General features: G+C 35.7%; 1 protein-coding gene across 1 annotated transcript in view; it reads right to left on the bottom strand.

The window, feature by feature from the left end:
* Nucleotides 1–17,277, bottom strand: part of USH2A (usherin) — a 704,505-nt gene that overhangs the window by 105,362 nt on the left and 581,866 nt on the right. Inside the window, exons 58-59 of the mRNA XM_059145262.1 lie at nucleotides 7,569–7,727; nucleotides 5,943–6,105 (exon numbers count right to left, since the gene is read on the bottom strand). Of these exons, the coding sequence (XP_059001245.1) occupies nucleotides 5,943–6,105; nucleotides 7,569–7,727 (322 nt within the window). The remainder of the gene's footprint in view (nucleotides 1–5,942; nucleotides 6,106–7,568; nucleotides 7,728–17,277) is intronic.

The following is a 17,277-nucleotide window of genomic DNA, read 5'->3' on the forward strand; positions in this document are numbered from 1 at the left end:
CCGGAATTGTGATGCCACCAACGTTGGCTTTCTTTTTCAATATCCCTTTGGCTATTCGAGGTCTTTTCTGGTTCCATATAGATTTTAGCATTATTTGTTCCATTTCTTTGAAAAAGATGGATGGTACTTTGATAGGAATTGCATTAAATGTGTAGATTGCTTTAGGTAGCATAGACATTTTCACAATATTTATTCTTCCAATCCAGGAGCATGGAACATTTTTCCATTTCTTTGTGTCTTCCTCAATTTCTTTCATGAGTACTTTATAGTTTTCTGAGTATAGATTCTGTGTCTCTTTGGTTAGGTTTATTCCTAGGTATCTTATGGTTTTGGATGCAATTGTAAATGGGATTGACTCCTTAATATCTCTTTCTTCTGTCTTGCTGTTGGTGTAGAGAAATGCAACTGATTTCTGTGCATTGATTTTATATCCTGACACTTTACTGAATTCCTGTATAAGTTCTAGCAGTATTGGAGTGGAGTCTTTTGGGTTTTCCACATATAGTATCATATCATCTGCGAAGAGTGATAATTTGACTTCTTTATTGTACATCTAGGATGACTTCCTACTTTTATCATGCTTGATATTTAACACAGGACTTCCACATACTTTACTTCATTTAATTCTTACAAAATTCTAGGAGGTTATTCTTTATGTTTATTAGCCTAACTTTACATAAAAATGAAGCTTGAGGAATATAATGACTTCCCCAAGGTCACATAACTTTTAAGTATTTGACCAGCACCTGAAGTCATATCTTCTGTCTACAAATGCCAAGCTCTCTCCACTTTTTCACACTGCTTTTCTGTTTTACCCGAAAGTTGCAATGGCTTACATTGCTTCCAAATAAAAAATCTAAACTCTTAGCCTAGTATTTCAAGTCTTCTAAAATCTACTATCAAGCTGGTTGTCAAAATTCTCCCTATAAATAACAAAGGGTCCAGCCAAGCTTGACCATCACTTGAACACTATGACTTTAGCATTGGGAATTTGGTTCATTCTATTAATTTTATTCACCTGAGATATCTTTGCCATCAGGCTCTGCTTATTAAAATCCTGTCCACTATAAATGAAATAGAAAACAAAATCCTGAAAGGGACCAGATGATACATGAAGATTTCGTATAGATGGCATTTCAAGTCAGTGAATTATAAAATAATGTTGACAAACTAGATAGTTTTTTAAAAAAAATAAATGCATAGATTTCTCATTCTTTAAAACAAAATCAAGTCTTATATTTAGATATAAGGAGAAGAACCCATAAAATTGCTGGAATAATTGATGTGTTATTTTAATATGATCATCAAAGGGAGAATTTCCTTACTATATAAAGAGCATAGATGAATGAGAAATAGTCTAAAAGAAAAGAAAATAGTCTAAGGATATGCAGTTTTTATATACACACATAAATAGGAAGGAAATATTTAAAATAAACCAATGACTTCACTTATAATGACCAAATTTTAATTAAAACAATAATATGCCATTTAAAATATTGAACTGGCAAAGATTTGAAAAGCTGATAAGACCCCCTATTGACAGGAATTTTCAGAATTAAAATTTTTACCACCATTTTTAGAAGACTATTGAGCAAACTCTAGGAATTTAAAATGTACAAAATTTAACCCTGCCCTTCTAGTACTAAGAATAATCCTTCATTTGCTCATTGTGAAGGTGTTTTTTTGGGAGTTGCTGTTGTTATGAAAACTTGGAAATCACCTATTTTGCCATCAGTAGGGGACTGGTTAAATAATACAGACTCACATTCATATAATAAAATATAGTTGAGTCATTAAAAGAAGTGAGGTGTATGTGCACGTGTGTGGGTTTGTGTGTGTGCATCCGTGCCCAAGGAAAACTGGAGAACAGCATGAACAATATAATTCTTTTTATGAAAGGGAAACTATAAAAAGAAAGAAGAAATATTATGTATATTAAAATTAATAGTAGTTACTTTCATTGATGGAAATTTTATGTGCCTCGGGTAAGTCATATAGAAAGGATGAATAGTCTTTTTAATATTCTGTCCTGTTAAAACTTTTTTCCAACAAAAATATTTCTAATAATGGTCACTAAATTTTTATATCATAAGGCCAAGTCCTAATGACATCAATTTCATCCATGAGTGAATGAAGTCTTCCATAAATATTCCAGACAAAAAGAATCCTTTTCTCCTATAAACTTTCTGATAAATATTTATATTTTTCTGGTAGATATTTATATTTTCTGGTAAGTATTCATATATTTCTCTTTTTTTGTTTGTTTGTTTGCTTACTTTGACTTATATCTCCTACTATAGTAAAGGTCCTTGGTAATAGGACTCAGATCTCACAGCAGATATGAACATTTCTATTTATTGATATATCTATCACCTGTCAATCATCTATCCACCTACCTTCATTTCCATATCTCTCTTTCCACACAACATGAATTGATTGTATAAAAGTTTCTTCACTTTTGAGTCAATACCCTCTTATTTTAATCAATCAGCTTAATTTCCCGTTCTAGAAAATTATTATTTGCAGTTCCCTGCTTGGAATATTCTTCCATATCAACCACCCATCCTAACTATCTCTTATTTTATCCTTCAAAATCTTACTATTTAAATACTCAAGAAAGAGTTCATTATTCATTTCTACTTCTACAGTGTTTAGAAAGTATTTGTATATATATTTTTTCTTATTGCACATCAATCAATCTCTGTATTTGCTTAAGGAGACTGTTTATTAGAATAAACCTCATGCAGTTTTGTCTCTATTAAAATGGTGGGAGATCATTTCATTAAGTGTTTTGTGAAGTCCCAAGAAAAAGAAATATTTGATGACTTTTGTAAATGGAAGTCAGACTTTGTGGAGGGATTTGCATTTACAACATTATAGATATGACAGAGGGGAATACTGAAAAATCGTTATTATAATATCCAAATGGACTATGAGGAGAAAACAAATGCTGAAGATGGCTTTGTCTATATACTCTATCAGTAAACAGGTTGCACAACACTAACATCAATGTTTCCCTATTGTCAGAAGTGTCTTTTATAACTCCTCTCTTTAGTAAACAAAGTAGCCTAAATCAAATAACAAAGTAACAGATAAATGGAACAGAAGCAATCACATTAATAATCATATCCTTCCCAGATTATTTTGTTTGTAAAGTCATCGATACCCCTTTATCAGCACAGATGCTTTTCAATAGGATGATATCTAGAGGCAGTCTTTAAACAATGGAAGGAAATTACTGAGGGGAAGTGATTTAAGGGGTTAGAGAGACTAGAGTGACAGGTATTTTCAAAATGGGATTGGCAAATTGGCTTCCTGCAATTTAATGAAAATATCTGCCTGGGCCAAACCCTGTCTTTGGTTTGAGCTAAGTGTGTTTCCTTTGGTGGCGATACAAGAAAGAGGAGGCAAATGATGAAGCAGGGATTACATGCCATAACCTCCCCAGAAATACTGCAGGCTCGTGGCCATAACTATAGAAGGGGCTCTATGTAGTCCCAGAATGAAAAAGAACTATGTGTCTACATTCTATTTCTGTCCTTACAAATTCCTGATTTTTTTTTTTGCAGCTATCTAAGAAAAATTTGATATTGTTGTTGTCTAAGCACATTTAAACTTCAGCTGAAATAACCGCCAAGTGATTCATGCCTATGTAGGTGAATATAACGATTGTATCTGGAGCCCCAGTGCGCCATTTTCATTTCACTTTAAATAAAAAACAAAATGTATCTATGTCAGTCAGTGCCCTTCTGCTGTACTCAGAGGTATCAAACAGGCTACAATTATGATTGTGAAGTGATTGTGTCACATTGGAGGAAGGTTTATTGCTTTTGAGTCTGCTAGGCAGTAACACATTCTGTTTCATATTACTCTTTATATCATTGTTTGGCTGTGACTAGAATAATCAAATGCCATCAAATGCTGTCAAATTCAATTTACAGTATTTTTCATTGAAGCGGGCTTTCTGCATTATATTTCCTGTTTTCCCTCTCTATAGCTGCCACGGAATAGTCACTGAAATCATGAGATTTACAAAACCAACAGACTGAAGCCACGTCCTGCTCCATAACAGATACTTTATTTCCCTTTATTCAGAATCGGAATTTGATGTGCTTTTCTCATACAATTAGCATTAAGTAGATGAAAGAAAACTATTCTAAGAGGATGGGCATTTTAGAGCCTGCACTCCTGAGCTTAGCTTAAAATGTAAATTCGTGTTAGCCATTTTTATGTGTTTGTGTGTATTTGAATCAGAAATATTATTCTTCAAATTAATGTTGGCTGAGGAGACATTTGGCTTGCTCTTCTTTGGCCATGTCATTTACGTAACTAGAAATGCAATAATACTTTCTCCTTCTATAATTTTCCTACAAACCTGTACTCGTCACTGAAGATGGACTCGAATCAAACGGTTTTAATATCTGAAGTTGAAAGAGGAGCCTGAACTAAGTTTCCTGTTTTCAAGGCACAGGACCAAACAGGGGAAGGTGTGAGGCTTATGGAGAGACTGACAAACCATGAGGGGTTAGGTGTGAGGGTCTGAGCAAAAATGAGTTGTTTTTGGTTTGCCTAACGTAAATACGTGGCTTTTGGAATGGAGTTTTTAATCTGCAAATCCCTCAGGTCTGCTGGTATCTTTCTTCTGTTGTGCCTTTTTTGTCTTAGACAGTTACGGTCAGGAAGTCTGCATCGCCTCCAACCCCAGTTCATATGCCAAAGCCCAAACCCCCAAGGTGATGGTATTGGGAGATGAGGCATTTGGAAGCTGACTGGGACATGAGAGTGGAACCCTCATGGTGGGATTATTACCCTTTTAAAGGGGCCCACGGAGGTCTCTAGTTGCTTCCACCACAGTGAGGGCACGGTGACATGACAGCAGTCTGTGACCCAAAAAGTGGACCCTCACCAATCATGGAATCTGTGAGCACCTTCATTTTGTATTTTCCCAACTTCCAGGAAAAGAACGTGTGTTGTTTCTAAACCGCCCAGCTTATGCCGTTTTTGTTAAAGCAACCTGCAGGGACCAGCACGGAGAGCAGACTCTCAGTTCTTTGCCTCCTTGACTCTCTTCCTGTTTGATTTTGCCTTCTCTCCTCTCTTCCTCCTTCTCCCTCAGGGTTTCTCTGTTATTCTGTTTCCCTCTCTCTCTCTCTTCTTCTCCTTCCTGTTCTCTCTTCTCCCTCCCTCCCTCTGCTTCTCCTCCTCATTGTTCATTATTTATTTAAAGAACACACTGAGACTATGTGCGTGCACATCAGGTGAAACCCGGATCAGAAGCGCAACACCTTTCAACCCCAAATGTCGTTGCTCCTCTGTCTGTCCCTCCCTTCTCTCTCTCTCTCTCTTTCCCTTCACTCTCTCTTTCCTTCTTTTCTTCATTTTAGGGGGAGATACTTCACAAATTCTGCATATCATGGTGAACAGCAGCTGCATTGCTATCTACTGCATTCCCATCTAGCCAGCTGAGCGGAAACTCCTTCCAACAGAAGGGGAACTGCCGAGTTGAACCATTCTTTCTGTAGATGGAAAACACCCTATTTTTTGAGGATAAAAATGTTTTTCCAAACTCCACATAATAGGTGATGGGAAATATTAGAATTCTGATTGCAGACCTGGTTCCTCCTCTGGAATGACTATGTTCTCTTGGTCAGTGAGCCTCTAGAGAACTGCTCTACCACTTAATCAGAAGTAAGGCCAAAGTGCACTATGAGGTCTCATCGTTAAAGTAGGGCTCAGACAAAAGTGCTACATGGTAGCTGTGGTTTCCCCCCCTGGATTATGTGTAAAAGCTTCTAATACCAATCTTAGACCTTAGGAGGTGCTCCAAAAAACATGAATTCCCACTTATTCCCTTATGGAAAAAGAAAATGTATTTGATTTTACTGTCCTCAAATAATACACATTTTTAAATAATTTAAAATAACAGTAATAGTCAATGTTACCTGTGAAGAAAGTAGTTGAGGATGACTCCGTTTGGCTTTTTAGGTGGCATCCATTTAACCTCAATGCAAGCCGACCCCAGTGCCTTAAGAACAGGGGACGGTAGATCCATTGGGGCTGCTTCGGATGTTTTAACAAATGTCCTACTGCTAACTCCACAACTTCCTTGAAAAAAAAAAAAATCGAGTCCTTATGTAATTTGTCAGGCGGGGAAAAGAGTTACATATGCATATAGAAGGATAAGGAGATCATGGAAATCATATGAGCTGAACTTTTGTATATGACCTTTGTACACATATTTTAGACTAGTACTATAAATCTCTAATTTGAATGTATTTATATGTATACATATTTTTTATTATATACAAACATATTTTATGTATATTTAAATAGGGAATCATTTTTGGAAAATCCATTAAGTAACGACAAATTTTCAGAGGCATAGACCATAATGCTTATGCTTGTCTGAAATGTGGCTTCTCTAGCTTCTTACAGTCATTATGCCAGAAAGTGATAAAGTACTTGAGTATCACTAGGGTGTGTGACTGGTACATCTTGTATATTCTTAATAGTATCTTATTTTTGCCAATATCGTAAAATAATGGCCAGCTCCCAACATGCAGGAATCAATTAATTTGAAGAATATTGTATCTCCATAGCATAATTCTAGAGATGTAGAGATGCAGAAGTGGATTTTGTATTTAAATAAAGAAAACACTAGTTTGAAACTGTTTCCATGTTGAGTAGTTGAAGACCGGATCAGAGAGAGTAGTACCTTTCAAAACAAAATACCTTGGTTGAGTTTGTAGAGAGAAGTGGGCAAACTGACTCACAGTTTCAGAGATGAGGCAAAGCAAAATCACAGACCCCTCGTCCCATCAGCTCCAAGAGAACTCATGTTCATTTGGACACAGACGTTCTTAAGCACAAATAAGATAGGAGTTCCCACCACTCGAGTATAAGATTGGGGCATTTCTTTAATTTAAAGTGGAGCAATATGTTTTATACACCAATATGAGTTGTATCTTTTCTTCTTTCATTAATATATGTTGTAACATTTGGAGAGATGAAGGGACTGATAGAGGTTCTTCCTTAAAACCAACGATATGGATGATTTCATAGACAACTAGCCTATGCCATGAAACTCAGGGCAACAGCCTACATATATGACAAAGAGTCCAGGGAAGCACAGTGAAATATGTAAGATTCATTCAAGTGTAACCCGACTTCTAAATAATGCCTCCCCTCAATCCCAAATAAAACTTAAATAAACCAAAGTGTGTACCTTTTTTTTTTTTGAAATTTTCATAATACCTATTTTGTTTTATATTACCAATGATTCCTTTATGTGATCTAGGTGTTTTTCTTTTAAAGGGCCTTATAAAACAAGACTTTGCAAAACCACCATTTTAATATATTTAAATATTCATGATTTAATGTGCAGAAATGCATAATGCTTCACTCAATGCCAGGCTCTGATTTTTCTGGGTAAACAGTCCAGTACAAATAAGAAATGAAATGTTAGTCTTTGTATTTGAATTGAGAATCTATTCCTTTTTAATGAATTTTTTCATAAAATACTTTTGTTTTTAATAAAAGCCCAGGACAAGTGTCTGAAAGACTTTCACCATTTTGACATGCTTGTATCCTTATCTCATATTGTGTGAATGGAGCCAGATTTTCCAGAAGGATGCATTGATGATGACCAACAGAGGAGGTCAGAGGTGCTACACTTCCAGCATTGAGTAAGACATTGTACTCCACAGGCATTTTGGGGATGAGGATCCCTTCAAAGAGAGAGAAAAAGAGAGAGAGAGAGAAAACACATATGAATGATATACAGGATGATCAACAAATGTTTGTCTTTTAAAAACGATGAATCTTTAACATTTTATAACTTAAAGGTATATTATTGCCAAATATAGCACTTAATAACTGCATGAATGTATATCCCAAAAGTAAAAAATAAAACATGTATCACCCCTTTTCAAAAACAAATGAAGTACATATAATAGTTCTATTCAAAGGTACACTCTACGGGCAAATAAAAGCGAAGGCATGTTTCACTTCTTAAAAAATACAAGGCAATTAGAAATGGTGTCATATATTTTTGCTCGGCTTACTTACTCTTAAAGTACATAAAAAAAAAACACACACCAGTTTTGCTTGTGACAATAATTTTTCTGTAGGCATTGTGTATGCATCCAGTCTGACACAGATCCTTGACATAATAGCCCATAAAGTATCCAAATCATAGTCTACCTAGAGAATTCCCAGTGCATTAATTATTGAGTTAGGACAGTCCACTCTGTCAGGGAGACTTATGGACCTAAATACATATGAAATTTGGGTTCAAAACTGTCATTTTTCACAATGCTTCCTAAAGAAAGAAGGTCTTGTGAGTTTAGCCTTTTCACAATCTATTCATATAATTAAATGCCTGTAAGTTTTAGTTGGTCATGAACAACATGTACATTTTTTTTTCAAGGAGAGTATATGAGCCTTGAATGAAGAATATAATGGAATTTCTCATGAGATTTTCTCATTGATCTGATAGCTTATAACATTTGAGGGTTTAATTACTTCCCTTTGTAGCACTTAAATAAGGTTATCTTTGCTGTAGAAGCAATGAAATCTACAGCACAGGACTCAATAACCCTTCAGAAATGAGGCCTAAAAAATGAAATGAAGGTTTGCTTTTTGTAGATAGAGCCCTAATTGTATAAGGGTTGGAAGAGCCAGTATAAAGCAGAGATGCTCGGGATTTTGTGTAGGATAGATGAAAATAAGAACTCTCCAAAGGATATATTGATCATAGTCAGAGGACTGAACAATTGTTTCCTTTGGAAAGCTGCGATTGTGCTGAACCCAGACTGAGAAATTTTAGTTTAAATTAGAGCATCCTTGTTAAATTATCTGTTGTATTTGTTCTAATGACTTAAATTACTGCTGTTCTATCATTGATTCCTAAATTCCTATTTCTGGCTTTTTATCTCTCTTGCATTCCTAATTTCTATTTTCAGCAACCTACTTCACAGAGACCTCCATCTCAACAGGTCCAAAGCGTATCACTGTATTTTCCACTCCCAAATCTGTTGTTCTTCTTTCCTATGCCAAACGCCTTAGAGTAAAGCCTTTGGGTAAGACTCCTGGAGTTGACCCTGCTTTCTTTCTACACAGTTGCAGCAATAACCCAAACAAGAACAGCCATCTCATTGCATTCTGGTTGCATGCAGGACAGGGTACTCCATAATGTCAGGGGCTCTGTTCTTATCCCCAGCGTAGTTTCAGTGCCTAGAGTTTAGCACAAAGTGGCAGCTCAATAAACGTCAGTTTGAGTGAATGATTGAAATCTTAGGACAATATTGTAAAGCAAATGTTATTGCATTTTTTCAAGACGAGAAAACTAAGCACCTTGTTCCAGATTGCCAGTTGATTACTTGGGGTAGTCACACTTGAACTCAGACCCATCTGATAACAAAACTTATCTCTCTCTATTTATGTTCTCTCTTGGTAATGGAAACTTGGATTAGGACAACTGAGGAAAAATGAGAGGATAATTTTGAGACAACATGAGTAGCCAGGCAGAACAGTTACTGAACACTGATTAGAGGGAAGAAATGGAAAAATTAGAATTCTTACTGAGGAAACTAAATTGTAGGTGAATATTTGAAGCTCTGAAGGGTAAGTTTCCGAAACTGAGATACATATACCCTACACACTTGTGGATTTCTGTCAAAGTATTTTTAAAGACAAGGACAAACATGGCACCTCTTCCTGGAATGCCACTTTGACCTTTAAAATTTGGGAAATGCAAGGCTTCCTTGCCTGAGCAAGGGAAACCAGCAGAATCCCACTTTTCCTTGTTCACAAAAATTTGGTATGGAGTTTTCTTCCTAAAAAGTCCAAGACTAGAAAATTATATTGGTACTGAGTGATCAGAGCTTTGACTGGTCAGTTGTTGTAACTCCATAGTCACCTTAGAACTAACTAAATGACAGCAGAAGTTTATGCTGACATAATCAGTGTTTTGAACAAGTACAAGTCCTATTCGTGATGCAATCAAAACACCATCTAATATGAGTTGCTCAGTATTGCTTTAAAATTAAATCATCATGGGTAATCTTCTGCAGACACAGGATGAAACTTTGATTGGGCCCACAGTTCTGCTGAATCTTAGGTAGTAGACATTTCTATGTTATTTTTTTTTTCTATGAAGAAAAAAGATACCATGACAAAGATTAATGGCTAGAAAATGTAAATAAATTTATTTTTCTCTTTAACGGCATCGTGCATACACATACTGGGCTTATTTAGAAGATACTCTTTGACTCCTAATTCCCAACTATAAGATGAAACTGGCAATGGTTTTACTGCTCCCAAAAAGACTGCTATAGTTAAAATGAAGTTTGAGAGTTGGATGCAGAGAATTGATTATAGGGACCATTTGAAGCTCTTAGTCTATTAATGGGTGAGGAAAACCTATGTACTACATTAGAAGTAAAATAAAGAGCTGTATAATCAGGCTTTTTTTTTTCCCCACTAAGAATGTTCTTTGGAGATTGTTGTTCCAGGTAGTAAAAGAGATTGAAGACTTGATCAGGGACCCTCTCAGTTTGTAGTTTGACCTCTCAGCAGGAAGATAGGCTAATGGAAATTTCCATTCACAGTATCTTGGAATGTCACAGTATGCACATCCCATTTTGGCCGTTTCTCCTTATTGTTACCCTGACATAGTCTGTAAAACGGTGGGGGGAAAAAGGCTGCTGTTTGTACCTGCATATTTATAACACAATGAACACAGAAAGAATTGCCTGGACATTGAACTTATTGGGGTCAGCTTTCTCCAGAGTGATCTAATATCCTAAAATATAACAGCGTAGCACTCTTTATCCAAGGAGATAGATAATAAATAAATAAATAACTTCCCTAATGATAAATTATAAAATACATTATTTTTTGGATGAAGATAAACACATTGGAATAAAATGGCAAATTTGTATGAGTTTTTAACCTAAAAAGCAAGACCTTAAAGAAATTGCAAACTTATGGTGATTACTTTTGGTGGTTTCTAGAACTCCTACGATTGATCGCATATTCATTTTGTCTTCTCTGTTCCTGGGATAGATCTTATAGAAAAGTTTGACAAACACTCATTTGAAAAATATTCTATCATTCTTGTTGAACTAGACCAACCACAGAATGGAGTCAGGCAGATCAAGTCACTTCTCTGCCCTTATTTGTTTCTGGTAAATTACTTAACCTCTATGAACGCTGGTCTCTTCATCTGTAAAATGATGATAATAATAGCCACCTCATAAAGAGCTATAAGGATTAAATTAGAAAATGCATGTAAAACATTTTAGTACATTCCTGCGAATAGAAAGTGCTGAGTTAATGACAGACATCTCAGCAAAACAAAATGAAATGGAACAAAATGGAAAAAAAAAAAAAACCCACATCTCCGACACTATTTTATCAGCTCTCAAACGCTCCGAACCCACCTTTTTTTAAAAAGTATAGTTTCTATTCTAATTCCAAATAACTTATATTCATCTAAGTAGATCTCTTTATAACAATATTTTATCTAGCTTTTTTAATGAATACTTGGATATGATCAAGTGTATTCCTATGAAGATATTTTTCCATTTCTAGCCATAATTTAGAAATGGTCTTTCCGTCAATTCATCTGAGGTTGCGCTTTACTGAATGTCTTCCTCTGTACCTACTGGGCTGCTTTCAATAACTTCTCTGCTTAGAAGGATAGGACTCCTAGGGGGTCAGAGAACAAAGCTGTCTTTCTGCTACATTTCAAATATAGACATTATCTTGATCTAGGTTTCAACATGGCTAGTCAAGGCATGAACCCGGAAAATGTATTTTTCACATCTTGGTTAATTGGAAATAAATGTCCTTTACATATACCTATGAGGTGCTGAAAGAGAAAATGCTCCTTGAAGCTATGAGCATGTCAAACAGTGACATGTATTTAGGAAAGAGGGCCCCTCCACTGTCATAATTTACATGACTGTGACATGAAAGGCTCCTGTGTTCCTGCAAACCCTACACCATCTGCAATGAGTCTGAAACAACCTAGCCCCCTGGTATTCTGATGACTAAATGAAATGAAATGGGCATATTTGTTAAAGTCAGCTGGGAAGCCACACGACTTGGTTAGTTCCCGAGTTCATAAATTTATGTCAGAGCAAGAGGAGCAGTGGAAGCTCAAGTGAACCAATTTACCCTAAGTGCAAATGGCAGTTTTGTTATTTGGTGTCAAAGTTACCAGTCCCACAATGACAAGCTGCCATAACACATTTTCTTGTTCACTAAAGAACAAGGATTTCGTTGGTTAATATTCCTCGCAATGCTCCTTTTCATAATTTACAACAACTAGATGCTGATAGGTTATTTAACATTTATGAAGTTAAGATGTAATCAGAAAAACCCTGATTATCTTTACAAATAAAAAAGTTAAATTATTCAACTTTTTTTTTTTTTTCTCCGTGGCTTCATTTCACAGCAGGTGCATACTTTACAACGGGACAAGTCAATCAAATAATCCTTTTTTAAAATCTTTTTTTAGGAGCTGGAGCAGGAAAAATTCTAAGAGGAAAACTATTAATTCGGTTTGATAGCTGCTTCAAAACACTGGTTGCACTTAATGTAATGCTTTGAACAAATCAGCTAGACAATTCTTTGTTGCATAGGTAGGCATATCTCGGTTATGCCCTTTCGAGGGTTTGGAAGTGAAACAAGACTCTCTCTCTCTCTCTCTTTTTAAGATTTTATTTACTTATTTATTTGACAGACAGAGATCACAAGGAGGCAGAGAGGCAGGCAGAGAGAGAGGAGGAAGCAGGCTCCCTGCTGAGCAGAGAGCCCCATGCGGGACTCGATCCCAGGACTCTGGGATCATGACCTGAGCCGAAGGCAGAGGCTTTAACCCACTGAGCCACCCAGGTGCCCCGAAACAAGACTCTCTTAAACACAAATCCGTAACAACTGTATGGAAATTTTACATAAGTTCATATAATAGTGGTCATTTTATGCCCTTTCTACCTTAATAGATAGTAGGGTTATGACAGGAAGGACAACGTCTCATTCTTCTTTATAACTCTCAGGGTGTCTAGCATTATACCTTGCCTCTGAGTAGGGGCTCAGCAAATATTTTCATGTTCATTAAAGTGAATAGATAATTCAGTATACCTAAAGGCTAATGAGTTATATCTCATGAAATTTTAAGCTACAAATAAAACACTCCTGCTGGGTTAGTGGACGAGCTGCTCTTAAATTACATTGTCCTCATTCATATTTGCTATATTTAAAGCAAAATTATTTTTTAGCTTCTGAACTGGATTATAGTAGAGCTTAGAAAAAAATCATTTGTTTTCTGCATTGTTTATGTAGAAAAATGATGAGAAAATAGCAGTGATTTTGATCGTAGAACTTGGAGTCAGATGCATTGTGGGTTGGCTCCAACACATTTGTGATAAATAACCTAGACAAAATAACTAAAGAGTATCTAAATTGTTCTCATTAGTAAAATAGGCAAAACAATAGACATACTATATTATACTATACTATCTGTACTATACAATAGGACATACTGTATTATACTATACTATATTAGGTTGTTAAAAACATTAAATGATACATATTAATGTCTTAGAAAAATGCCTACTACATATTAGAACTCAATAAAATTCATTAAATAACAAAAGCAAAGGCAACAAAATAAATTGACAAGTGGGACACATCAAACTAAAAGGCTTCTGCACAGCAAAGGAAACCATCAATATGAAAAGGTGGCCTATGGAATGGGAGTAGATATTTGCAAACCATTTATCTAAAAAGGGGCTAATATCCAAAATATACAAGGAACTCATGCAAATCAATAGCAAAATAAAAAAGACCTAATTAAAAAGTAGACAAAGGCTACAAATAGACATTCCCCCCCCAAAAGACAAGCAAATGGCTAACAGATATGTAAAAATGTGCCCAACATCCTTAATCACCAGGGAAAAGCAAATAAAAAACCACAATGAGCTATCACCTCATACCTCTCAGGATGACCATTATCAAAAAGACAAGAGATCACAAATACTGGTGAGAATGCAGAAAAAGGGACTGTTTGTACTCTGTTGTTGGGAATGGAAGCTCATATTGCCAGTGACAGTTTACTATGGAAAACAGTATGGAGGCTCTCAAGAAATTAAAAATAGAACTACTCTGTGGTCCAGCAAACCTACTTCTGAGTACATATCCAAAGTGCATGATATCATTGCCTCACAGAGCTATCTATACTCCCAAGTTCATTGCAATATTATTCACAATAGCCAAGGTATAGAAATGACCGAAGTGGCTTTCAGTGGAGGGATGGATAAAGAAAATGTAGTATAGATGAAATAGCACATTATTCAGACTTATAAAAAGAAGAAAACACTTCCATTTGCAACAACATGGATGAAACTGAAGGGCCTTACGCTAAGTGAAATAGCCAGACAAAGACAATAACCTTACAGTATTACCTATGTGTGGAACCTTAAAAAAAAAAAAAAAAAAAAAAAGAACTCATAGAAACAGAGTGGAATGGTGGCGACTAGGGGCTGGAAATGGGGGAAATAGGGAGAAGTTGGTAAAAAGGTACAAACTTTCAGCTATAAGATGAATAAGATCTGGGGATCTAAGGTATAACGTGGTGACTATAGTTGATAATACTGTAGGGTATAACTGAAATTTGCTAAGAGAGTAGAATTTGTGTTCTCTCCAGAAAGACAAAAAATAAATATGCGATAAGATGTTAGCATTAATTAACTTGATGGTGCAAATCTTTTCACAGTTATATATGTCAAATCATCACATTGTAATCTTTAAATGTATTATAATTTCATTTGTCAATTATACCTCAGTACAGCTGAATAAAGATTTACTGTGCTAAATAAAACATAAATCATTGAAATGAGTTTTATACTTTCTTCTGAAATTCAGCACTACTGTCACTTGGTTTTTGCACTTAAAGAAAACTGAAAGAATTGTCAAAGTTGAATCATCCCAGTTAAAGCAAAGTAAATTTTTTTTAGGGCACTTAATGACAATTTTGACTTTAAATAGATATTATCTGATCTAATACACTGTGGTTGATTAGCTAACTGAACACCAAGATGCCTAAGGTCTTTAGATAGGCCATATTATGGCTAACTACACTTTAATCAAAAATTGGTTAATAAAAAACATTTTTTTCTAACCAATATATTTTTTATTCCTAAGCAATATTAATTGAAATGATTTTTCAGAAGAACAGTTGCTAACTGTTTTCTTTAATGGACTAAGAGATAAATATGAATGGACACACACCAGTACTTCGAGATTATGCATAAAACCTAAATAACTCACCATCTTTAGTGAGGAAATGTGTTGAATGCAATGACATTGTTAATTAGAACATGATGAAGGGCTAGAACAGTTCAAAATACAGTCATCACCTTGATAAATTAGAAAGACTCATCATTACCTTCAGAGTTCAAATAATTTCGAGTGTTTGGATTCTGAAATAGCAGGAGTATCTCTATTCTTGTCCTGAGTAAACCATTTATGTTCCAGGAACAATTTGCTTCTTCATTTTCTGTGATTTTTTTTTTACCCATTAGTTGAACATGTATCCCCCACTCTTTTTAATACAAATGTGTAAGTCTGGACCTGAGATTAAGAGCTGGTACGGGATGAGAAGGAATGTTTAGGAATCAGCTAGGCAGGCTGCTGTCTGTAGCTTGAATAATAATAGCCAGCTTCCAGGCAGTGTGCACTAAATGTGTATCATGCTACTTCACCGACTTCACATAAAAGCAATGCAGGGTGGGCATTTGATACTTTGTTTCGCAGACAAGAAACCTCAAGTTCAGAGACACTGTGGAACCTGCCCAAGGTCATGGGAAAACTAAATGGTGGAGCCCATTCCACCTAGAAACCAGTATTCCTTGTTCAGAAATAAGCGAAAAAATTATGCATCCACAAGATGACATCTAATATTTCGAAGATACGTGTATGTGTCCTATTTGTCTCTAAAGAAGAAATATGTATTTGTGTGTGTGTGTGTGTGTGTGTGTGTGTGCGCACATGTATGTATGTTTAGGGTTGAATTAGTGTTGAGAGAGGGATAGGATTCTACAGGAGGTCAAGTGTTTGAATTATTTTTAAAAAAGATTTTATTTATTAACTTGATAGAGACAGAGAGATCACAAGTAGGCAGAGAGGGCAGAGAGAGAGGGGGAAGCAGGCTTCCAGCTGAGCAGAAAGCCGGATGCGGGGCTCAATCCTAGGACCATGAGATCATGACCTGAGCTGAAGGCAAAGGCTTATCTCATTGAGCCGCCCAGGTGCCCCATGTTTGAATAATTTTAAGCAACAGAAAATCCAAAATTTATTTATATTTGCTTGAATGACAAATTTTAGAAACTTACTCACTACTCTCTTCTTCCATTAATTCAGCAAATATTTTAAAAGGATATGTTGTTTCTGCACCATCTGATTTGAAGGTACAAATGATATGCAAAAGAGTAGAAATCTTGATTTTCTAGAGCTTGAAGGGTCTTGATAATCTTACAACTGACATTTGTCAAGTAATAACATTTGTCAAGAGCTAAAATGAACCAGGACTTACCTGAAAGGTAAGAGAATGTCTATCGAGGCTTTAAAATAGTCCTGGAATATTCTTTTTGTGGTTATTTGAGAAATCCTCTCCCACCTAACTGAAATCTTTCAGCATTTGGAATCTGGTTTTGCTAGGTCATGTCTATTCTTTCCTGACTTTTGGTTGAATAGACAGACTTCTGGTTACTAGTTCCTTCATGCCACAGAAGATAACTACTGTGAGGTAAGTATTTTCCCTTCAGGGACTCACCATTTTACACAATTACTTCTTCTGGTCTAGGCATGCCAAATAAAAAGCATTCTTCCCCAGTCATTTGGTATTTGCCAATAACTAGCTCTGTTTCTCAGCCCTCTGGGCTACTATTTCAAAAAATACAGTTGTATCACAAATCCAAAAGATGGTGGGAAATAAACAAAAAGCTTGATACGGATTTAAGAGTTAAGCCAAAGACCTGTGGAGATTGCTCTTATAACAGATCTGAATTTGAATCTTGGCTTTGCTTGTAACCTTGAGTATATTATATTACTTCTTTTTTTTTTTTTTACACTATTTTTAATTTATTTGACAGAGAGAGATCATAAGTAGGCAGAGAGGCAGGGAGAGAGAGGAAGGGAAGCAGGCTCCTGGCTGAGCAGAGAGCCCTATGCAGGGCTCGATTCCAGGACACTGAGATCATGACCTGAGCC

The sequence above is a fragment of the Mustela lutreola genome, chromosome 14 (assembly GCF_030435805.1).
Source record: "Mustela lutreola isolate mMusLut2 chromosome 14, mMusLut2.pri, whole genome shotgun sequence".
Classification (NCBI taxonomy): Eukaryota; Metazoa; Chordata; class Mammalia; order Carnivora; family Mustelidae; genus Mustela; species Mustela lutreola.